Source organism: Aptenodytes forsteri, unplaced genomic scaffold (assembly GCF_000699145.1).
Source record: "Aptenodytes forsteri isolate BGI_AS27 unplaced genomic scaffold, ASM69914v1 Scaffold97, whole genome shotgun sequence".
Classification (NCBI taxonomy): domain Eukaryota; kingdom Metazoa; phylum Chordata; class Aves; order Sphenisciformes; family Spheniscidae; genus Aptenodytes; species Aptenodytes forsteri.
The window spans coordinates 612,011-636,798 of record NW_008795036.1 but is presented as its reverse complement, the minus strand read 5'-3'; the positions used below and the strand labels follow the sequence as shown (position 1 = coordinate 636,798).

Here is a 24,788-nt window from a genome sequence, read left to right as displayed (position 1 = left end):
ACTGGGGTTGTTTAGCCTGGAGAAAAGGAGGCTGAGGGGAGACCTCATCGCTCTCTACAACTACCTGAAAGGAGGTTGTAGCGAGGTGGGTGTCGGTCTCTTCTCCCAAGTAACAAGCGATAGGACGAGAGGAAACAGCCTCAGCTTGCGCCAGGGGAGGTTTAGATTGGATATTAGGAAAAATTTCTTCACCGAAAGGGTTGTCAAACTTTGGAACAGGCTGCCCAGGGAAGTGGTTGAGTCGCCATCCCTGGAGGTATTTAAAAGACATGCAGATGTGGTGCTTTGGGACATGGTTTAGTGGTGGACTCGGCAGTGCTAGGTTAATGGTTGGACTTGATGATCTTGAAGGTCTTTTCCAACCTAAATGATTCTATGATATATAATTGTATGTAGAGAGAGATCTAATGAGTTCATCTGATTAGATATGGGAGTCCCATGAACCGTAGATATTTCTAAGGGTACAGTGGGACACAAATTGCTTCTGTCTAGCCAGAAAACTAGAACTATAAAGTACAGACAGGCTTTCTTAGAGGCATGTTAATTTGTCTTTCCCAGTGGTACTTACTTATTTAAATTTTAATGGTAAATTTTAAATTTGAAGTAAGTACTGCTGGGTATCTGGGCAGTTGACTGGAAAGAATGGGGTCACATAAAGAATCAATGCAATAGGAAATGGCAGAACATGGCCTGTTTTCAGCAAATGCAATATCAACAGAAGAAAATAACAACAAACAAGTATTCACCAGCTGAATTGACCTCCCACAAAATCTAAAAGGAATTTGCCAGAAGGAATACATGAAGTCCTCCAGACATTTTACACACATAAATGCAGACTCTAGAAAGAGGAACTCTGACTCACAAATAGCCAAAGGCATCCTGGGTGACTATCATCTCCTTCAGTAAAGAAAAATACACAAAAGTAAAAGAACAGTCCTTAGCAATGTAGGAAGCCCAAGGTGTCCACAAGCCTGTGAAATGGTTATTCTGACAGAGCCCCCAAAGATGAATTATTTGCCTTTGTTATAGGACTTCTAGTCAAAGTTCCCTACTGCCTCCTTCCACAGAGCCTCACCCAGATTAGGGAAAACCATAGAAACTGAAAAGAAAAACCTAACAAAACTCGAAAGCAAATAAGGCCATAATCCCTCTTTGAGGATCATCTGTTTAAGATGCTTTCATATGGAGAAAACCACTGATACCCCTTCTTTCTTTTCCCCACAACAGCAAACTATGCTTCTAGTGTTGAGATTTTTATTTGCAGATTTTTAATTCTTCCTTACAAGACCATCAGCTATACCACTGCAGTCCATTTTGCCCAAGTGCAATCTTTTGCCTGCTGTTAAAAGATGTAGTAAAGAAATAGCTCATAATCCACATTTGCTAGCAAATTCTAGCTGTTCTGTGCCATTCCTGAAAGGCAAAACAGTTGTAAAACTAGCAGACTGATTAAGGAAAATAAATGATGATCACTTTGAACCACCCGCCATGTAGGTCAGTTGGAATGCATCAGAAAATCTGTCTTTAAAAGTCATTTTAGATTTTCTAATAGGTATGACAGTATTTCTTCAAACTTAACAAAGTTGTCACTTCTATAGAATCATAGACTCACATAAGTTGGAAGGGGCCTCCAGAGGTCATCTTGTCCAACTTCTAGCTCAACATGGGTCAATTTAGAGCAGGTTGATAAGGTACTTACTGAGTTTTTAATATCTCCAAGGGTGGAGATATTCAGTCTCTCTGGGCACCTTTTCTGTGTTTGACCACTCTCATTGTGAAGAATCTTTTCCTTATGCAAACAGTTGCAATTTCCCCTGTTGCAAATTTTGATCATTGCCTCTTTTCCTCTCACTTGGTCATCCTTTGCAGGCCTCATTCCAGTATGTCAATGATGGTCATCTAGCAAGGAGTAAAAGAAATATATCAGCTCTTGTCATGATTCTGGATATTTCACTAGCACGTCATTTACTAAATGATATTGGACTTTGTCATCAACATATAATCTGCCTTCCAAACTTCACAGGAAGTTGTTAATCTTTTTGTTTTAATGTTTCCATCTGCAAATGAGATTTCCTGGCAGTACCTGGCTGAATTTTTGCATCTAACTTTTTCAACTGGTAACAACTTGGCACCTGATTCAATAATAGAAACTGAGGCTGGACAGAGCCTTGAAGAGTTATGCATTTACCTTTCTGGAGGAAAAATAATTCTTAGCTAAATAATTTGCTATAAATGTTTGTGACTCTCCTTAACATTTTTCTGTTGACAGCCTGCAGTTTCGCAGGCAATCTGTTCCAAAGTTTCATTTTCCTTATGGTCACAAAGTTTTCTCTAAAAGTTAACTTGAATCTCCCTTGCTGTAAAGTACATTACTTCTTTTCCTTTCTATTCCTTCTGTCTTCCTCTTTGCAGGTATTTTTTGCATGTCGAAGACTTTTATTGTAACTCATCGTACATATTTGCTCTTCCTACTTCTACAGTAGATTTTGATTTACTTCTTCCTGATATAGCATGTTTTCTAGTTAGCTGGTAACTTTAATTTCTTTTCTAAATTCTCTTCAGTAGGATTCATCTTCAAGTGTGGAATCCAACTTTTGGGCACAGTACGGAAGTGCCAACTGCAATGGAAATGTCTTTTCAACTGTCCACTTTCATTTTTATTGCCCAATATAATTGTAGATATCATAGGGAAGTTTATGGCTTCAGTCCAATGTCAGATACTTTTCTGCAAAGCTTTCTGCACCTGACTTGTTTCTCAACTGAATGAAGAAGGGTTGTTACTCTTCTTTGTTGGTGCAGTTGGTTATTTCTATCTGTGTAGTATTTTGCACTTGTCTTTTTTTAATTGCATCATACATAGATCATTTATTGAATTTCTCTTGGTAATTTTGACCTCCAGTTGTGGTCTAGTTCACCAGCTTGGTATCATAGAATCATAGAATAGTTTGGGTTGGAAGGGACCTCTAAAGGTTATCTAGTCCAACCCCCCTATCATCTGCAAACCTAATCAATAAGTTATTTCTTGCTGAATATTCTGAGTTGTGCTCAATGTATTGTTCGAATTCGTCAGCCTGGGAAATAGGGGCGGGGGCTGGGGGGAAGGTGTTGTTTTAATTTTGTCTTTGTTTCTCACCATTCAAATATATTCTAATTGGCCATAAATTAAATTAATTTTCCCCAAGTCAAGTCTGTTTTGCCTGTGATGGTAATTGGTGAGTGATCTCCCTGTCTTTATATCGACCCGTGAGCTTTCTTTTCATCTCCTTTTCTCCCTCTGTCCTGTTGAGCAGGAGGAATGAGATAGTGGCTGGGTGGGCGTCTGGAAGCTGGCCAAGGTCAACGCACAACAGGGAGTGTAAAAAAGAGTCTATGCTCTTGGTCTTAAAAGCATTTCCAATCAATCAGAGGGAGCAGATATTCTCCAAATGTAAGAATATCTTTATTATGTCCTACCATGTCTGTCTTTACCACTTAGTTTTCTGAGCAGCCAGCAGTAGTGGAGACTTTATAATTTAAAACCTTTACCCTGATAGCTTTCCTTCTAGGATTTGTATCAACAGTCAAAGAGGAAACACATTACAGAACATTTGCATATATTTTCAAATCTATGTTAACTAAGACAGAATGTTATGTTCAGGTACAAGTGCTAAAATTAATTGAATATGTCTGTATGGCTCTGCAAATATGCAGCTGCATCTGTAGTGAAAGGGAAGATATTCCAGCCCTTAACCTGCCTAAGTCCAAAGCTGGTTAGATTCACCTCTAGGATGCACGTGGCTGTTGGAAGTAAATCCTTCTGTTCTGAACCAAGTTGTTACGAAACCATCCACAGAGCAGAAAGTCATTAAGTACAGGATAGGATAGGCTTACATATAACAAATTGTATCTGAATAATTTCAGTATGTTTCTTTATATCAGCAAGACATTGGACCTTTTAGTCACGAATCCCAGTACCATATATCAAGATAACAACAGTCCTTGTATGAGCAGAAAACAGAGGGTAGTCTGAAGATGTGTGGTTTGCTGTTTGTGCATCTGGCAAATTATGAATTTAGGAAAATGATAGAAGATGCAGCTCTGTTACAGATGACTTGTGAAAGTGGTAGTCTACCACCAAAAGGGACACTTGGGCAGGTATGGACATGCAACACTGGAAAACGTCTTCAGGATATGATAGCAACTGGAAATCCAGTTGAAAAGATGAATAGCTGTAAAATTAATAATCTTTAAAAGTTCAATAGCATATTTATTTCTTTAATGAATTTAGTTTTCAGCCCTCACTTGATTTTAAAGTGTTTAATCTTTGTGGTACCAATTGTGTTTATGCATTATTTCAAGGTTCACTATGACTTCGGGCTTAGAAATATCCTGTCTGTTTTAAGAACACTTGGAGCAGTGAAAAGATCAAATCCCAAAGAGCCAGAGAAAACCGTAGTGATGAGAGTTCTGCGGGACATGAACCTCTCCAAACTGGTACTGTAACACTGGTGTCTTTCCCCAAAAAAGTACTTTGTTTGCATTTGTAAGTGTATTTATTATGAACTTTGAAAAGATCTTTTTCTTCAGCAGTTGGATACATTATTCTGCAGTTTTTAATATGGTCTATCAGTGAGTGGAGAATCAGAATACAGTTACGGTGTGAGCACTATTTGTCTTTTAAAGAGAGGAAAACACATCAGAAGCCTTAGCTGAAAAAATCATTGGAAATACCATCAGAACCTAGGGGACCTAACCTGGTCCTCTAATTGGCTCTTGTTTTTAATTCTTTCTGCCCTATCTAAGGAGAGAAAGGAAGAATACATTGTATTAACTTTTAATAATGTCATTAAAGATCCTTCTTAATCCAGAATTTCAATTTATAAATTTCTTGGGAGTCTGTTGCCTTTTCAGAACATCATAAGAATTGCAATGAGTGAAGTAATTGGAAGCAGGTAGTGCCTACTTGTATAGTCTAGTCTCTTTCGATATTACTATTTAAAGTATTCATCTTTCTTTTTATTGCTGTAATTGAAAGGTTATAGCATGTCTAGACTCTGTATTTACCTTGGGAGCCAGTTTTGTGATGGAACCAGTTACTCTGTTTCTGATGTTAATCTATTCAGCTCATTGGTACAAGTGTTCAAACCTATAGGCATGCTTCAGTGATTTACAGAAGGAAAAAAATCATAAAAAATCCAAGGCAAAATAATTGTGAATAAATCTTGATGGTTTATGTAACAAATGAAGAAACGTGTGTGTGTGTATATTGACGAAAACTGTATTAAGATGTTAACATTTTTATAAGCTTTAAGTATTTAATTTAGAAATTACTACTTGTGATTGCATTGTATGAAATTCATGTTATAAAACTGATTCGTAATTATAATGTTTGCTTTGGAAAAGATAAGGTTTTCTACTGCCATCTTTTAAATGGCATATTCTTGAAGATTGTTCACAGCTGTAATAATAGTTTCAATGAACAAATAATGTATTTCCCCCTACTTTATCCTTGACAGGTGGATGAAGATGAACCTTTATTTATGAGTCTCATTAATGACCTATTCCCTGGAATTACACTGGATAAAGCTGGGTATCCTGAACTACAGTCAGCCATTCAGAAACAGGCAGAGAAAGCAGGGCTTATTCATCATCCACCATGGATACTTAAACTCATTCAGCTGTATGAAACTCAACGCGTCCGACATGGTTAGCATGCTAGATGAGGTTTTGAGACTGCAGAAAAGCAATAGTTTTTTATATTATCTGCTACAGAATGCAGATTATTCTCACAAAAAACGTATTTTAAAATTGAACAGATGTCATTTTTAAAGCCTATGTGGATATTTTGCTAGGAAACTGTTATGACTTTTTTTTAGCGTGCAATGCACACATAGTGAGATTTTAGCTTTGGTGTATTACATTTTTATGGGAAATATGAGTGTGGCCTTCAGTGATTGAAATTTCTATGGAACAAGTTAAAATGTAGAGTATACATTAAAATTCAGAAACAGCCGATTTTGTTCAGTGTTCTGTAAATGATTGTTGCCCTCAGACACAGTTCAGTCATGAAGCTCATGTTTAATGTTACTGTGAGATTATGATGCTGAGAAGATTACAGAAAGTAATCTCTCAAACCTTTACTTTGATAGATCCTACCAATCATGAAGTATAATTCCAAGTGTTGTTCTTTGTGTTCAATTCTGGCCATTTCAACTGAGGAGAAATAAGCCTACCTCCTGCTGGACCAGGGGAGTTGGACAAGATGGCCTCCAGAGGTCCCTTCCAACCTCAGCCATTCTGTGATTCTGTGAAAATACATTTTTACAGTGCACAAAAGGCTAATGAGTAAAGTTCATCCTGCCCTAGGAAGGGTACCAAAGACAGTAGTAAAACCAGGTTTACAATTCATAGCTGAGTGGAAAAAAAAATAACCCCTGCTTTGACGTGTCCCCCACCCCCCCAACCTCTAACAAGTAAAGATTTTTTTGTATATGAAGGAGAAAATATAAAGGAAATGTAACTAAAGTAGCAAAGATTTATGAAGATGCCATCCTTTTTATTCTCTCTTTTCATGTCATAATAAGAGAATAGTAAGCTTAAACTAATGGAACAAATAAAAGGAAATCCTCATTTGCATAGCACAGTCTGAGAGCTTAATGCCTCAAAGGTTTAGTTCCGATTATAGGTTAGACCAAAGAACTGGTTAATGCTGTGCTGAGTTAAAAATTTACATCCAGATCGCTGGGTTCAATGTTCCATATCAAATCACAACACCTATATCTATACAGGAACCATGAAAGTTTTAATGATTTCAGTCATGATTAAATGTGCCTCTTGTTAGAAGAAGCTGTTGGTCTGTGAGTCGCCACAGACCACTGTTCCCCAAAAGTCTCCGGGATCCACTGTGGCATTCTGCTTAGATGCCTCTTCTCTCCACATGTCCCTGCTATTCCCAGGGGTCATGCAGCTCCAAATGGCCTAACGCTTGGATGCCCAGGGCCTTTCTATGACACAAGTTGTTGCATGGAGGGAAAAAGATCTCTGTTTTCCTGACCTCCATTTGTCCTACTCATGGACCCTTGGATTTGTGGAGAGGTAACCATGAGATTTCAAGTAATGAGGAAAAATCTGTAAAATGCATGACTTCTCTTGGTTGAAATAGAGGCAATGTATGCAAATGGAGTGCTCATGCACACACACACATATGCGTGTGTGCACGTATGCGTGGAGATTCAGTGCATGGATCCTGAAGTCTCTTTTGCATAACAGTTTTCAAATGCTGTTGAAACCAGCAGAAAGGCCATTCCATTAACATTGAGGGGCTTGGATTAGATCTCCCCATATATAACTTATGGCATGAGTAAAGTGATTGTCTGGGTACCCAAACTGTTTTTGGGAACATTCAGCTCCCTTTAGTTTTAGAGGCAGTCTGCATTGTACTGGATTAGGTTTGTAACTTGGGTTTGTGATCGTTTGTTCCATACCTTTGTTGAAGAGGTTTTCAAAGCCAACTAAGGATTATGTTGTCCAGTTTCCTCTAGGGTCAACAGGAGTTATCTAGCTCCCTTAGATGACTTTGGAAATCTCAGTTTGAATGTCCCATCTGCTTTTGGACAGACTCTGGGCCTTTTGAATAGCTTATTTAGAAAACACAACTAAAAAGGATCAACTGTAGGTTCAATGTATTGTTGAAGATATGGCTTCTTTTCCTTAGGCAATATGTGTATACACTGATGAAATTAAAAGTGTGGATGCTGTTAACTGTTTTTTATGTAAGAAAAATGTATGAAAATATCAGCATGGATGGATGCAGGTACATACTTTTGTTATTTTTGCATCAGAAAGATACACTCGATTTTGTATATCATTGGGAACTACTCATTCTCATTAAATACGTTTAGAAATTACTGGTTTTGTTTACAACCAGTCATGTCAATGTCATTGCATGCAAACATCAAAAGGCAGTTGTGTTTTCCAATTAGAAGAAGGAACAGAACTGCCTGAGGGAGGATACAGACCCACATAGGCTTGCCTATCATAATAGAGCAGACATTTATAGAGGCCTTTTAATAATATTTTTAAATTCCATTTCAGTCAACATTGAGTAAGTGGAGTGAGAAACATCTTTTTTGTATTGGCTTTTGATAAAAATAAAACAAGGATCATTGATGCAAAGAACCATTAAATGGTAGCATGACATTTTGACATTTCATTTTAAACCATGTTTGTATTGTTTTAAGGTATGATGACTCTAGGTCCAACTGGTGCAGGAAAGACAAAATGCATTAATATTTTGATGAAAGCAATGACAGATTGTGGTGCTCCTCATAAAGAGATGAGAATGAACCCAAAGGCAATCACAGCTTCCCAGATGTTTGGTACCCTTGATGTTGCTACAAATGACTGGACAGATGGTATTTTCTCTACATTATGGAGAAAAACTTTAAAAGCAAAGAAGGTAATGGATATTGTATCATGACAGTTAATAAGGACATTTAATACTGTTCCTATAAGGTCTTATTACCTGTCATTTATGTGAAAGATCTTACATTGTAAAATCAAATGGTAAAATACAGTGTTAGTTTTGCTTTGTGTCTGAATAGCTCGATGTACGCCAGAGTCACAATTACATGTATATGACAGAGAGCAATAGGCTTCCCAAGCACTTGAGGTTCCAGAATTAAATTGGAAGAGATTTTAAGGGTTTTGCTTCCTTCTATAAGCAGGTAGTCCCACCATTCAAATGCAAAAACAAGGGCTGTTCATGTTTTGATGTGAGGACAGGAAAGTTAATTTTCTCCCGTCTGGTTTTATGTCATTGCCACTCTATTTCACTAATTATATAAGAATGTAAGAGGCTCTGGTAAGAAATCAGTATAGGCATTTCCCAATTCTCTTATCAAACCTGCAGATGATGTTTCATGGAATCATAATTACACTCAAATCTTCAGAAGTTTCATTCAGTTCTCACTTGGAAAATGGGAAGCCTTACATGAAATACTTAGGTAACATCCCACAAGGACTGACTGTGTGACCGTGTTTGTGACTGTATTTAATGGGAAATGTTTTCATCCACCTTGGTGGATGCTGCACTGCCTGATGTACTTTTGTAGAAGAAAGGGACAGCTTCATGCTTAGAACAGCCCAAATTAATTTTTGTCACTATTCCTTAATATCCTTTTTGGTGTGACATAGGATAACAAAAGAAGGATTAAAATCACTGAGCAAATTATAAAAACTGCAGTTCATGCTGAGCTAATCAGCACCAAATTATGACTCATTATTTGTATCCAAGAGTACGTTCTCTGAGATTAAGCAAATGTGTGTTTTTGGTCAATGTACGTAAAGTTGCATGTGTGTGTGTGTCTCCTTTTTTTAGGGTGAGCATATCTGGATAGTTTTGGATGGACCTGTTGATGCGATATGGATTGAAAATCTGAACTCTGTTCTGGACGATAATAAGACCCTTACTTTGGCCAATGGAGATCGTATTCCGATGTCCCCCAGTTGCAAAATTATTTTTGAACCTCACAACATTGACAATGCTTCCCCTGCAACAGTTTCTCGCAATGGGATGGTCTTCATGAGTTCTTCGGTGTTAGATTGGAAACCTATTTTAAGAGCTTGGCTGCAAACGCTACCTGTTACATACTCTGATGTCCTATGGAATTGCTTTAATGCTGTATTTCAGGTACTTAATTCAACAACTTGAGAAAAAAAATATTGCATTTCTTATTCTTTATTTAATGAAGCATTGTTTCTTCCTCAGTGCTTTTTCAAATATTTACTTCTCTTTGTTTATGTAATAAAATAAGGATGAAGGATATAAAAAAAAAGAGAAAATTATCTCTAACATTAATGAATGAGTGAAACTATAACAGATGAATAATTTGGATGCTTTGTTTTGTCTGCATAGGTTAGTTGACAATGAATTGTTAAATCTGTGAGTATTTTATAATGTATATTGGCAAAACAGATATTCTCTTTGGCTGTAATTGTTACTGAAATTTTAATTCTTGTTAGGATACATAAAGGGAGTGGATAAACTTCCTTGTTTGTTTTAAATGTAAAGAAGTAAATTTGGAAAGAAATTAAGCTAGATTCATTCTGGTGGAATCTTTCTCAATTTCGGCTGCAACAGGAATGCATTTGGCCCATTAGTTATTTTTAAAAGACATTCTATAGTTCAAATTAATTAAGGGCAGTTCTGTGCTCTGTGGTGTTCTGAAGCTCAGCGCAGGTGACTATAGTGGTCTCTTCTGATTTTATAATCCATGATTCTGTTCCGAAGGAGATTTTTGAGATGGCATCTCTTTGATGCATTCTCTGACTAAATCGTGTTCAATCAGTAGATCTAAAGGGAGAATTCCGAACTTTTTTTCTCCTCCATTTGGCCTTAGCATACTGAATCATTAAAAAGGTTTCATTAATATTATGGATGGTTGTACTCAATAGTGGATCTAAAAGCATAATCTCAGTAGTACGCTGTTTTCAATTACACTGAAATTCTTATTTTTTCTTTGGAATTCTTTAAAGAAATAGTTATTGTTTTGCCATCTTTCAGCGCTGTTATCTTCTGATTTCCTCAACATCTGTGGAACACATGCAACTTCCTTATATACTTTGCTTTCCCATTGACTCTCTCCTGCCAGTTTTCTTGTGTAATTGGTGTTGGATTTCACAGGATTTCTCCTGTAATATTTTTCATCATTGTTGGATTTTACAAATGCAGTTTTTAATGAACTTTGAGTGACATTTCAGAAAGTTTATTTATAAATCATGATAAAAGCAGTGATTAATATAGTTTTAGAATGCCTTGAACGTTAACAAATGTCTTCTTACAGATATGTTTCATTTCAGTGCTCCTTTACGTTAAAACCAATGTTTAACAAGCTATTCATTTTGTGCACCCTCCAAAACATAATGATATGACATAGTATTTACTGCAGCAGCAAGAGAAATAATTCTGATAATGAATTTTAAAATATGCTTCCAAAATAATGTGTATGTGGGTCAATTTACTGCTTCTTTGCCACAATTCTATTTATATTTTATGCTACAACTTGCTCTGAAAACATAATAACATTTAAAATACCCAAGCCTGAAGCAATAGCAATAAAGTCCAGAAAAATATGTATTTTATTAGATTGAGAGATGAAAATGCAGTGAAATATGAAGTTAGTTCTGTGCTGAAGGCTGCATTTGGAACTATCAAAATGTAAATGAAAGCTGTCATGCTGTCAGTTTTCTTTCACTTTTAACGAGCTATCTTTGGTTCTCAAATAATAGAAGCGATAACAGTGATTTTACAGATGAGGGTAACACTACTTTTGTATTCAGGTGGCTCTTTTTACAGTAATTATTTTCCCAAAATTCTAAAATAAAATTTATGAAATAAGATGCATGAACAGTGGTAGTCAAACCCCAAATACAGACCTTGGTGAATTTAATGCTACTATTAAGAAAAGCATGGATATAAGCAGCTTACAAATATCTGAGTTTTACAAGAAAATGTTTAGGCTATAGATAGAAATACAGTAACTAAGGAGAATCAGTTTTTAAGTATACCTATGGAGACCTTTTGAAATCAATCTAAATTCAACCAAAATAGATTTAAGACAACTGTTATAGTAGTTCCAATCTGCTTACAAGAAACAGTCATTATTTATGCTAATAAAAATAGTATTTGTCACTGAAAGGCTGCATATTGGATAAAATCATCATTAATGAAGGTACAGCAAGTAGCAATAATGTAGGAGGAAGCACCAGAGAATGATAGTTGTGAATCAGTGGAATGTATTTATTCTTTTCATGTATATTATAAATTCTACTGTAAGTAATTTGTTTTTATATAAAAGACAGGAGGTAGTCTAAAAGACAAGGATCTATTTAAAAAAAACAAACAAAAAACCTCACAAACAAACCCTAAAATTCAACTTTATTTTGAATTGAGATTATCTTTGAGTCCTTTCTATTTCCACAGGATTTTTTCAAAATGGTGATTGAGGGGTTGGACTTTCACCCTCCCTTTCCCAGTTCTTTTTTCTCAGCAGCATTTCCTGCTTAAGAGTAATTTAAAGTAAACTCCTATCCCCATCTAAAGTTTCTACTCTCTTAAATTTAGAAACTGTACTGCCAATTTCTTGTCTGTGAATGATGCTGCTACTTGTAAGCAACATAATTGCTTAGCTGATGGAAGTAATTATCTGAGACAGTTTCAAAGAACTGAAATAATTAAAATAATTACCTGAGTGGCATTATTTAGTTTGTCTGTAAAGTGCGAAGCTCAAACTAGTGGCGGATGTTACGAGTAACATAAGTTTCAGCATGTCTATGTACTGTTTAAATGAAAAAACCCTAGTAATTTTTAAATCACACTCACTTTCCTTTTTTTTTTAATAAAATCTGGTGTCCTGGATCCCTTATTGACCTATTCTGGAGACTTCAGAGAAGTTCTAAAAACAGCAGAGTAGTCAGATGTGACTTACTCCTCCCTCCACATTAAATCTCACCCTAATCTTATTTGGGTAAAGGCTGCTATTGCCTCTGGAGCATAGAGTTGAATATATAACCCAAAGACTTTCTTAGCTTTTTAGTTTAAATGATGATGTTCAAATTAATATTAAAAATACTAATAACTTTGCATTATTTAATTGTTCTTGTGCTTGTCGAAACCCTTTGAGTATGTTGCCAACTTCTTGTCCTAAAGAGGATTCTACAGTCCAGTGAGTTCCACAGTGACTGTACGCTGTGCGAAAGGGTCTTTTCTCATATGAGTTTTTGCCATCTGACTTCATTTTGCAGTCTCCTTGTAAGGTATAGCAAATTCCTGATCCAAATTCTTTGCAATTTGTGTGTATTTGTCATGGCCAAACTCATTTTTCCAGACCCTCTGTCCAAACAAAATACCGTAATAAGTAGTTAATTCATGCTAATTGCTATCTTGATCTTGCATCCTTCTTTCTGCTGTGTATTGTTTTAAAAATAGTAGTAATAAAGTATTAGTGTATATGGACCTTATTTTTTTTTTTTCCATAAACTCAAAGAACAAGAATTACACAAACCTCACTGGAATCATAAGTACCATGAAATTTGTTGTGGTGAAAATTGGGCTCTTGAAAGTACAGACTACTTTGACTCATGAAATATCCTTATTCTGCGTGTCTCAAATCAATTATTAAACAATTTGCAGTGCCCTGTGAAACACCTAGTCTATTTTACAGGTGAAGAAACTGAATCTCGGAGAGATTTAGGTCCAAATTTTAAAGGTCTTTAAATTCAAATCTCCCACGCTGCTTTCAGTGCCTTACTTCTACCCATTCCTTGTGGAACCCACAAACCCCCCATTAGTCACCTGAGTACCCTATGTACTGCTGGGGGCAAAACATGCATTTTAGAGGGTAAGCCACAAAAAGCAACACACAGAGGTGGAAGCACTTTTGCTAGTCAACAAGAAATAACGTAAAAAGGGATGTTTTCTAAGCCTCCCTCCTCCTATGTATGCCCACATTCAGACTGTCTTCTTTCTCAGACCACTTAGCCACGAGCCTTATTCTAGATTAAGATGCTTAAGTGAGTTTTTTCTCATAATATATACCTTTGTTGTGTGTGTAACCCACTATTCTAGTGAGATGGAACTCAGGAGGATGGGTAAAAACCTTGATTCAGTCTCTGTGCCAATAAATACTCAGCATAGGGTATTTAGAGAACTTCAGTGGCAAAAAAAGTGAACTGAAAATTGGAATAAATCTGGTGAGTATGTGGGTAAGCAGCTCACTGATTTTTCAAAAATATCTAGGTGATTGTTTACATCTTTGGGTGATTGAATGTCTTCATTGACTTAGCTTTCTCACTGACAGGACATGGGAGCCATAAATGGAAATCCTCCAAAATTACTCTCTCCCATAGTGTCCCTGTTGTGCTTTTACTTCCCAGAATGAGTAGGCAGTGTTGATTTCCAAAGATTACAAAGGCAAATGGAACCCATAGGGAGGGAATTATATTAAAAATTGTTAAATGAAGGTGAAAGTAGGTTATAATTTAAATCAGCCTGTACTATGGATGGCAACTGATATTTTAAAATAATTCTGCACTGCAAATCTCAGAGAGGACTTTACGTCAATCTGAGACTTTGCTAAAGATGTTGCAGAACACTTGGCAAAGGCAGGCGTGGTAGCCATCATTATGGAGTAACCTGAGGAAAGTCCAGGTTCCATTAAAATCAATTGCAAAATTCCCTTTGGATCCTGCCAGGGTTCTACAGAAAACTGAGAGTATTGGTTTCAAGAGGGATAGGTACATTATGGTGCAGTCAGAACAGATCAGATAGACAGAAATATATAGTGGTGAGGTTGTGCATTATATACGTATCATTACAACAATTCTAGTGCTTTTATCTTCCCACTACAAAAATGGCAATGGTAGATGAAAATCTCCAGTGGAAAGAGCAAATGGCAGATCCCTGATGTAACTGAAAAGCAGTCTTCATATTGCTCTTCAGGAAATGGCTGCATGGAGCTCATATGAATAATTCTGCTGACTGTGGTACATCAAATTTATTTTTCTAATATGTTATTGTTAGAAAAATTTAATGGTCTAAGTCTGAATATTTATAATCCCAGACATGGGGAAAAATGTTGTTTGGAATAAAGTTTAGAATATATTTGAAATTAAGAAATTGGTCTCATCTAAGAATAAATCGTACCATTGAAAGTGGTAAATAGATTCTTTAAACGATGTTTTTTCCTTTCCAGGATGTGATAGATTTTGTTTTCTCTGCTGTGACACCAAAAATGCCAATTTTAGAATGTATGTACATCAAACAAGCTATTGACCTCCTACAGGTAGATATGACATTCATTTTTTCTCTCTCTCATTCTGTTATTTGTGCTGGGACGTTGTTCTAGGAGGGCAGTTGTTACATATTGCATCTGGTTTGCAGGGTTTATTGTCCGACCGACATGAGAAGCAGCTCAGCGAGGAACATATTGCTCGCTTGTTCATTTTTGCTATAATGTGGTCAGCCGGAGCTCTTTTGGAACCAGATGACAGACTGAAAATGGAGCTGTTCTTACGGAAGCACCCCGCAGTGAAAGAACTTCCAGCTGTGAACGGAGAAGAAACCATGTTTGAATTTGGTATCAATGCCTGTGGCCAGTGGGAGCATTGGTCAAAGAAGGTTCGTATGCTGTGACATGTTAAGCTTTCTTAATGAGTATACAAGAAAGATGTATTTGGTAAGTGGCATATTATTTTATTATTTAAAACCCTGCATGATTTCGTTAGGAAGATTAACCCTACCAAATGCTCAAGAGTTCCTTTTTTGAATGATTCTTTTCTCCACAAATATCTTTGGCAGAGACTAGGAACATGCATTTGAAATAGCTTTGGAAGTGAAACAGAAGTGATCTTAGCTTTGTCTACTGTCTATCGCCTTACTATTTAAGAAGTCCCAGCAAGGAAAAGCTTTCTTCATGTAACAGAGAATAGTGGAGTGAAAATATCCCATTAGTCTAACATCCTTTTAGAAAAGTTTGTTAAGGTACTGACTGATTATAAATGGATGCTTGGCTTTCAGGAAGGAAAGTTTTGCTAACGTACATTTTATAAAGTACATTTGGTTTTGTGTTCTGATGCAATGTGATTGTGTGGGCAGGTAGAAAATCTCAAACTTTTTGTGTGTCTTTCTTATGCAGCTCCCTGAATATATTTACCCTAAAGATTCAGTACCAGAATATACTTCCATTCTAGTTCCAAATGTAGACAGTGTCCGAACAGACTTTCTAATGCACACTATCATGAGGCAAGGAAAAGCTGTTCTTCTAATTGGGGAACAGGGAACAGCAAAAACAGTCATGATTAAGGTAGGTGGAATGGAAAAACATGTAATAGCTTGTATGATAACATTGCAATAATTGACATTGGCACAAATGTTAAATTGAAGTGTAAGAGTAATTTGATTTTTCTTCAGATTATATACTAGCATTCTTACTGAGGCATTTTGCCAGAACTCACATGGCCTACAAGCAAAAAACGTAAGTATCTATACTACAGTATAAAGGGTTCTTCTAAACTTTGCTAACCGTGGCCACAAGGTCATGTGACAAATGCTCTTTCATATGCTTTCTTTTCTTTTGAGAAGTCAAATTGGAGATTTTGCTAAGAAAATATTGATCCTTGGAGGATTTTTTATTTCCCCGTGCTTTGTTGGTGGTGCCATGTGTGAACTGATCTTTTGTACACCCTTGTTGCACAGACTTTCTTCACAAGCCAGACTGAGGAGAAATAAAGAACTTCCTTCTTTACTCAGGGTAATTTTTCAGAGGGTAAATTCAGTGTTTATCATCTGCTCTCTTAATTCCTTCACTGAAAATGACATATTGTTCTTTCTGTAGAAGAAAATAATAACAGGATTGCTATTAAATTAACAAATACATGCTTTCCATATTATAAAATGGTGCAGGTTAATCATATGACACTTCAAAAATTAATAACTTACTATAGAAGAGCCAATAATCAAAAGGCTGAACAAATGCAGATGTCATACCAAACTTGGCATCCCTTATTTGAAAAAATGCAAGTGTAATGGTTTTCAGCATGACATCTATGATTTCCAGGGGAATCTGTAGACTCTTTGCTCAATGAGAGGCAGCTAAATAAAACTGATCTACTGTTGGGACAGCTGAATTTGCCATACAGACATCTGTACCTCCAGTGGATGATTTGCAGAGGTCATGAAATTGAAAATAACTGAAAAACTCTGGCCTAAATTGACCTTCGGCTTTCTTAAAATCTAGAGCCATTTTGTGTCCCTCAGCCATGTGCTTTCTAAGCCCTGACATAAAGCGAGTTGTACCAATGCCAGCAGCCATTAATACTACTTTTTCAGCTTAGCTGTTGATGCCAACATGCCTGCCAGTGTAATGTCAACTTCTGTTCCTGGCACCAGCTGGAGAACTATTTTAGCATAGTGAAGAGGCGGGGTCTGGGTGGTGGTCTTGATATTCTGCATACTGGATTTTAGCCAGATACTGGCAACCTCCAGCCTTCAGCTGCCATTCCTGTCCCTAAAAATAATTGGAGCTGATTCTTGGGAGTTGCTTCCCCCGTGTCTATTCTATAGAGCAGGGTATGTTCCTTACACAAGGAAGCATAATGCCAGTAGATATTTGATCTCATTTGACGTTAGGAGTGAAAGTTAACTGCCTTCACAACTGTTCCCTTCTGCTTTCACCTTCTGTAGAATTTTGCTTTACTATACCTCATGGAAAAGAAATTTCTAGATATAAGCAGCTGGTTTCATGAAAAAGTAAAGACAGGTCAGGTAGTAATCTGAATTAATCTGAAGTAATCTTCAGTGTTGAGTAAGGTATCAGTATATTTCAAAATAAAGAACTCAGAGTGTTTTTTAAGACCTTTACTCTCTGTACTATTAATTCATGAATTGCAAAACCCCCAGAATTTAACATGAAACTGGTATGGTAGAGTTGAAAATTGCACCCAGAATCTGACAGTTTAATAACAAAAATAATCCCATTAAATAACCTCTTCGTTTTCAAAGGTAGTTCTCATTTATGTACTGTGGAATATTACTATTACCATGTAAAGATTCTGAAATGCCATAACGAATAAAACACAAGTGTGTTTTCTGAATAGTTGTGTATTCATAGTTGTGGTGGGTTGACCTTGGCCGGCTGCAAGACCACCACCCAGCCACTAGCTCCCCCCTCCTCCTCAACAGGACACGGGTCAAGAGAAGAACAGGGAGATCACTCACCAGTTACCATAGGGCAAAACACAGACTCGACTTGGGGAAACTAATTTAATTTATTATTAATTAAAAATAGAATAGGATGGTGAAAAACAAACCCAGCCACTAGCTCCCCCCTCCTCCTCAACAGGACACGGGTCAAGAGAAGAACAGGGAGATCACTCACCAGTTACCATCAAGGGCAAAACAGACTCGACTTGGGGAAACTAATTTAATTTATTATTAATTAAAAATAGAATAGGATGGTGAAAAACAAAGACAATACTAAAAACACCCTCCTCTCACCCCTTCCTTCTTCTCAGGCTCAACGTCGCTCCTTCACTCCCGACTCCTCTACCTCCTCCTCCCCGAGCGGCCCAGGGGGATGGGGAATGGGGGCTGCAGTCAATCCATAACAGCTCCTCTCTGCTGCTCCTTCCTCCTCACGCTGTTCCCTGCTCCCTCCTGGGGTCCCTTCCATGGGATACAGTCCTTCACAAACTGCTCCAGCATGGGTCCTTACCATGGCTGCAGTTCTTCACAAACTGCTCCAGCATGGGTCCTTTACACGGGGCACAGTCCTTCAGGAGCAGACTGCACCAGCATGGCTCCCCTACGGGCTATAGCTCCTGCCAGAAAACCTGCTCCTGTGTTGGCTCCTCTCCGTAGGCTTCAGCTCCTGCCAGGAGCCTGCTCTGACGTGGGCTCACCACGTACTACAGCTTCCTTCAGAGCACATCCACCTACTGTGGCGTGGGGCCTCCAGGGGCTGCAGTATGGATATCTGCTCCAACGTGTTCCTCTATGGGCTGCAGGGGGATAACCTGCTTCACCATGGTCTTCTCCGTGGGCTGCAGGGGAATCTCTCCTGGAGCACCTTCTCCCCCTCCTTCTGCTCTCACCTTGGTGTCTGCAGGGCTGTTTCTCTCACATTTTTTCTCATTTCTCTCTCTCAACTGCCAGGCAGCATTTTGCCCTTGATCCAACCCATCAGCTGTCAAGAGTACTTACCAAATACAGGACTGTTGCATGTACATTGCATGTGTAGACTGTCATTTGTGTGATGTCTGAGAAAAACTTATTTCTGAAGGGCACCTTTTCTTAAATTGAGATCATTGTATCAACATTGTATCAACAGAATTAACAGTTTAACACTATTCATCAAAATATTTTGAGCAGGCTTAGCTGTATCTTCCTTTCTGTTGTCACACAGAGTGTATGTCTCACTGGAGTTGTTTTTAAAGCACTTAATCAGCAATGATATAGGTTTATTTTTCTGAGGTACCAAAATGGGAACATTTCTAGTCAACCCTGTTCTAAAGATAAGAATTTAAATGATATTCAACTTTGTCATCATTGCAGAAGAATTGAATCTTTAAAAAGAAATAATGTTGGAAGTCTGGAATATTTACTACTATTTTTATGTTCCAGGTCTCTTGCTAAATAAAATTGTTGTGGTTTAACCCCATGCTTTATATATATGCCTTGGTGTGACTCCAGTGTCACATCTTTTTCTTTCCGGTTCTATTATAAAACCTCACTAAATACGAAAAGTGGAACTTTGTTGCTTTAGGGCATCAGCAGCAGCTGTGGGAATTGTATGCATTCATAGACCCCAAGGATTCCTTTCTTCATTAAGAGAGGATATATATCAGTAAATGCAATGTAGCTGGGTTTAATTTTACATTACCTTTCCTTTACACTGCTTTTGTTGTAAGATGTGGTGCTGTAGTATAAACGTGAAAAAGGATTTCGTTTTTCACTTGTTCCTTGCAGACTGCTGTAACAGATCATCACTAACAGCTTGAATTTAGAAAAACCCTAACAATTGCTAATGCAAAGTTTATTTGCATCCCAAGTTGTCACATCTACTTGTTGTAACATAGTGAAGTCTGTTAAAAGCTTATAAATTTTAATACTTAGAAACTTTATGCAAAACATTAACTGAGAGGTTGGAGATGGTATATTTATCTTAAATAAGCTGCTGTTTGACATTTTGAAGTTAATAGCAGGGCTGAGATTTTGTAGCTGTCTGTTTTTTTGCAGGGCTACTGAGCATCTGTGTCTCCTTTTGGCTGAATTCATCTGGAGTTACTGGTGCACTTTACTTATAATTGGTTTATCTTGCAGGATTACACAAGCAAGTATGATCCTGATGTTCACTTGACCAAATGCCTAAACTTTTCTTCTGCAACTCTGCCAAATATGTTCCAGAGGAGCATAGAAAGTTACATAGATAAAAGAATGGGCACAACATACGGTCCTCCGGCAGGGAAGAAAATGACTGTCTTTATTGATGACATCAACATGCCTGTGATTAATGAATGGGGTGATCAGGTAAAAGGAGAACGTTAACATTTGGGAATTGGTGGTCTTACCATTGCTGGTGGTGGAAATGCTGATCTGTGGGTTGCAAAAATAGGAAAGTTTAGGAAAAAGGTATGATAATATGGACTAGACCAAGTACGTCTACTAAAAGTAATTTCCCCAAGCCAGTTTTTGCCAAGAGTGATAAGCTGTCAGTCCCAAAAGATTAGGGTCAGCATCAAGCCACTTGGTGCAATCATTGTAGCTTTTAAGCCTTTTGTTTTGGTTACATACAGAGCTTGCAGAATTTCCAAACTAGCTGTACTAAGAACAATCTGGGAAAGGAAGCATGCAAATCCAAGAAGCAATCAGAGACTCTTTCCTTCTTCCATCCACTCTGGACTTGAAAGTACAGTTATTATTAGATGAAATCTAACATCACAGTTGACATCCAAGACTAGTGAGATGTCTTGAGGTATCGATAAATGAATACTTATAGACCTATACTCTGAAAATCTGACTTAAATTAAAAAAAAGTACTGCTAAGAAAAAGTAATTTTCCTGCTCCCAGTATAGCTCTGTAATCCTGTTCTCTCACTGCCTCTATATAAGTGAATGTGTGACTATACTTTGTGCTAAACTAACCATTCTTTGTCACTATCTAAGTGCCTGTGTCAATCTGAATATATAGCCTGGCTTGAAACTTTAAAGTGCTGAGTTTTCTTAGATTGATATTATGGAAATCCAGTTGAATGTCTGACCTCATGTCCACAACGACTTAGCACGTGAAGCTTCCATGCAGCCAATCCACTGCATCAGAGAGCTTGGTACCATGTTGCATGGCTTTATAAATTGCTGAAGTGTCCAGCAGAATACCTGAAATTGAGAAAGATAAGACAGTCTTTCCTTCTGTCTACTAATTTATTATGCTGGAAAGTTCCTCTTTCCTTTTTTTAAGTTGAGAACCCTGAAATACTTAACTGTTCCATTTCTTTTACTTTGGCGATAACTAGATCACCAATGAGATTGTAAGACAGCTGATGGAACAGAAAGGTTTCTACAATTTGGAGAAGCCAGGAGAATTCACGAATGTGGTTGACATCCAGTTTGTAGCTGCTATGATTCACCCTGGGGGAGGTCGGAACGACATCCCACAGCGCCTGAAACGCCAGTTCACCATCTACAACTGCGCACTGCCTTCCAATTCCTCTATTGACAAAATATTTCGAACAATAGCTGAAGGCTATTTCTGTGAACAACGAGGTTTCCCTGCAGAAATATGTAAACTGGCTTCAGCGTTAGTATCTACAACTCGAAAGGTTTGGCAGACCACAAAGGCGAAGGTAAAATTACATCTGTTAAGAAGCCTTTGAAACAGCTGTACCATGAGAAAGCAACAAGACCCAGGTCTTTTGTACTGTCATATGTGTTCATACTTCAGATTGTGAAGCTGTGACTTGTGTGTATAACTGCTGGCTGATGCCTCTGTTCTGAATTTGCTGCTATCAGCACCTAGTTAGCTGACTAAAAACATAATCATATGCAGTGCCTTCTATAGCTAATATAAGAATTACATTATATAATATAGTAGGCATAGCTGATAGGAAGATTTAGAGGTCTTCTGGTTGAGAAAATGTCAAGGGCATAAGGAACCATAAATTAAAAATTAGATAGGAATCTTCTGTAAAGATGTTTGGGATTGTGAGAAACTTTAAAGATCTGAATTAAAGGAAAAAAGTCAAATTTGGCAGAGCAGGAATCAGTTCAAAACAAATGAAATCTGATATTTAGTAAATTCTAAATATTTAATTCTTCCATTTCAAACAGATTATAAAGACTCTTAACTGCAATTCTTAAGCAAATGTTGCTTTGAAATAGAAAATAAAATTTATGTGTAGAATAAAATATAAAAAGTTAAGTGTAAAATTACAGCACAGAAATGTGTGCCAAATTTGATCTAATGAAAAAAGTGGAGGGGAGTGGTGGAAAGATGGGGATAGGCAGGGATTTGATGAATGATATTTTCTAGTCCAAAAAAGGTTGGTCAGAATTTCCCAAACAACTCAACTGTAGACATAAACTTGGCTTACACAGGCAAATAGAGAGAGTTCTAGTGAAACTGTTGACCAGTCAACTATTGACCAGTATATTCAACAGAAATGGTGTTTATTACTGCTAATTAACTGCCTATAGAGAAAATGTAGCTTTTGCTAAGTTGTTAATTTTTTCAAATCCTCTTTTCTCATTTTTCTACTCTCTTTTCTTTGCTTTTCCTCATCTACTTTTCCTTTTCCTCATGAACTTTTCCTCACATGTTCTTGGAAAGGACAAAAGAGAGTGACAGAAATGATCTGGAAGAAAGGGCAAGAGCAACACCACAGGTTAAGCAATGCTGACATTTTTACTGTGGCCTTTAATGCCATCATTAACTAACCTGTCTTGGCTACCCTTCAAGACTTGAAAGATTCAAAGAAACTTGAGTGAAATTTATGTGAAATTAAAGAGTTGGTCATTGCTACTGTCATTTCTTCATTTTTGCCATTGCCTCTTAAATGCCAAGCATGTATTTCTGCTTTAATGCAATATTGATTTTGAAGTTTGTGAAAACTTCTATATTCATTTAATACTAGATAGAAAATAGTTTTATTTGGTAGTTATTTGAATATAGCTTATGACATTATTTTGTAGATGTTACCCACTCCAGCTAAATTTCATTACATCTTTAATTTACGAGACCTCAGTCGTATTTGGCAAGGAATACTTACAGTTACTTCTGAAGTCTGCCAGAGCATCAGTGTTTTGGTAGCCTTGTTCCAGCATGAATGCAGACGTGTTATTGCAGACAGGTTCATCAGCCAAAGTGATAAAGACTGGTTTGAAGATACGATGAAAAAGGTAGGCAAATAGTGTTCCAGTATTTGCCACAGAAAGAGGTCAGTGAAATGTTTAATTACTAAAGCAATCCTTAATGTATTGTTGTAGATTGCTTCTGCAGAACATGGTCAAAATCTGTTTGAAGATAAATCCACAGAATTATACTTTGTGGATTTCTTGCGTGATGTCCCAGAAGCTACTGGAGATGAACCTGATGATGAAGAGTTGAAGGCTCCTAAAATTTATGAGCCTATCCCATCTTTGGATTATTTGGCTGAAAAATTACAAATGTTCATGCAACAGTACAATGAAACCATCAGAGGATCAAAGATGGATTTAGTATTTTTCAAGGTATTAGTGTCTGTAATTATATTAATACAGAAAGTGCCAGGTCTTTTGCACTTACTGATACATGGATCTTGTATGTTTCTATCAAATTATTTTGGAGATAGCTCAGAATGGCTAGCCCCTGTATCCAGCGAGCCTTACAAATAAACTCTATAAAACCATGCTGCTGTCTCCCAGCTGCCTTCGCTCTCACAAATTATTCCATCTCTTTGCAGTTCCCCATCTTTTCTTTCTCCTGCCTTGCATAATGCAAAGCACAACTCACTTGTTTCTACAGTGCAGATTGTGAATGTCATCTTGCATCTCTGAAAGTTACCTCCTTCTCAAAGGTCTCTTGATGCATGATGCTTTCTTCAGCTTTAAACTGGGTGGTCTGGTAGATTTTTAGGGCATTTCAGATTAACTCTTGCTCTAAGATAAATACAGCAGTGGAATAAGAAATGTCTATACTGTACTTGTATTTTACTTTTGGCAGCCTATTAAATAGAGAGAGCCCGTAAATAGCTCAGCTAAAAGGTTGGGGAAGGGTGTTAATCCACATTTTTTCTACTTTTCCTTCTGTCCCCTAAGGGACATGCCCTCAGCTCTGCTAAGTACAAACACTGCATATGACATTGCTTCATATGAGCTTTATACAAGGACATTTCTCTTGGGCTGTATCTGCTGCCCACTGAAGTCAGGAGGAAATCTCTTGTTGATTTTGATGAGTACAGAACTGAGTCTTTGGCACAGGCTCCAGAGAAGCCATCTAGCTGTTGAGAGGCAGTTGCTTGGTGATGTGCTTCTAGTTGAATATACATTATATTATTTTCACATTTTTTCATCCCTTTTTCTCTCAATACACAGGATGCAATCATCCATTTGATTAAAATATCACGGATTATTCGTACTCCACAAGGAAATGCATTGTTGGTGGGTGTGGGTGGATCTGGAAAACAGAGTCTGACCAGACTAGCGTCATATATTGCTGGATATGAGAGCTTTCAGATTACTTTAACAAGGTAACACAATACAGTGTACATAGACATTTGCTCCTTAATTTGCTGTCGAAATGAACATCTCACAATCAACTTAAAGAAATGCAAACCTGTCAAACATTTTATCCCTCATTGTAAACTACATTTTCAATCAAAAGCGTCTGTGCAAATGCACAGTCTATAGGTGACAGATCCTGGGTCTTTGTTTTGCTGCCTTTATGCTATTGACAAGAAATCTGTCTTTCCTTCAGCATTTGAGTCTGCAATGCACCCTTGTGAAATCCCACTAAAATACCATTTTGCACTAAAGATAACATGGAATAATCTGCTGGTGTATTCTGCATAGTAGACCAATGCTGATGGCCAGGGGAAATAGTAACTTTTTCTATAGATGCTTATGTACCCAGACTGTATTATTACAACTGCCATCAATGACTTAACAGTACATAGTGCTGGAATTTAGTAATTTGTAGAAATTTGAAGTGACTGGGAGTAACTACTGCCTTCCATCTCTTTCTCTTTTGACATAGGGTTTACAGGGGTAAGCACTGAGG

The 24,788-nt window shown here is 37.3% G+C and overlaps 1 protein-coding gene across 1 annotated transcript in view; it reads left to right on the top strand.

Annotated features, from left to right (window-relative positions):
• Nucleotides 1–24,788, top strand: part of LOC103896741 (dynein heavy chain 5, axonemal) — a 152,017-nt gene that overhangs the window by 52,442 nt on the left and 74,787 nt on the right. The window contains exons 31-42 of the mRNA XM_019471358.1: nucleotides 4,339–4,473; nucleotides 5,496–5,685; nucleotides 8,220–8,437; nucleotides 9,359–9,670; nucleotides 14,733–14,822; nucleotides 14,921–15,157; nucleotides 15,675–15,842; nucleotides 19,859–20,065; nucleotides 21,049–21,378; nucleotides 22,724–22,930; nucleotides 23,018–23,260; nucleotides 24,104–24,258. Coding sequence (XP_019326903.1) covers nucleotides 4,339–4,473; nucleotides 5,496–5,685; nucleotides 8,220–8,437; nucleotides 9,359–9,670; nucleotides 14,733–14,822; nucleotides 14,921–15,157; nucleotides 15,675–15,842; nucleotides 19,859–20,065; nucleotides 21,049–21,378; nucleotides 22,724–22,930; nucleotides 23,018–23,260; nucleotides 24,104–24,258 — 2,492 coding nt within the window. The remainder of the gene's footprint in view (nucleotides 1–4,338; nucleotides 4,474–5,495; nucleotides 5,686–8,219; nucleotides 8,438–9,358; nucleotides 9,671–14,732; nucleotides 14,823–14,920; nucleotides 15,158–15,674; nucleotides 15,843–19,858; nucleotides 20,066–21,048; nucleotides 21,379–22,723; nucleotides 22,931–23,017; nucleotides 23,261–24,103; nucleotides 24,259–24,788) is intronic.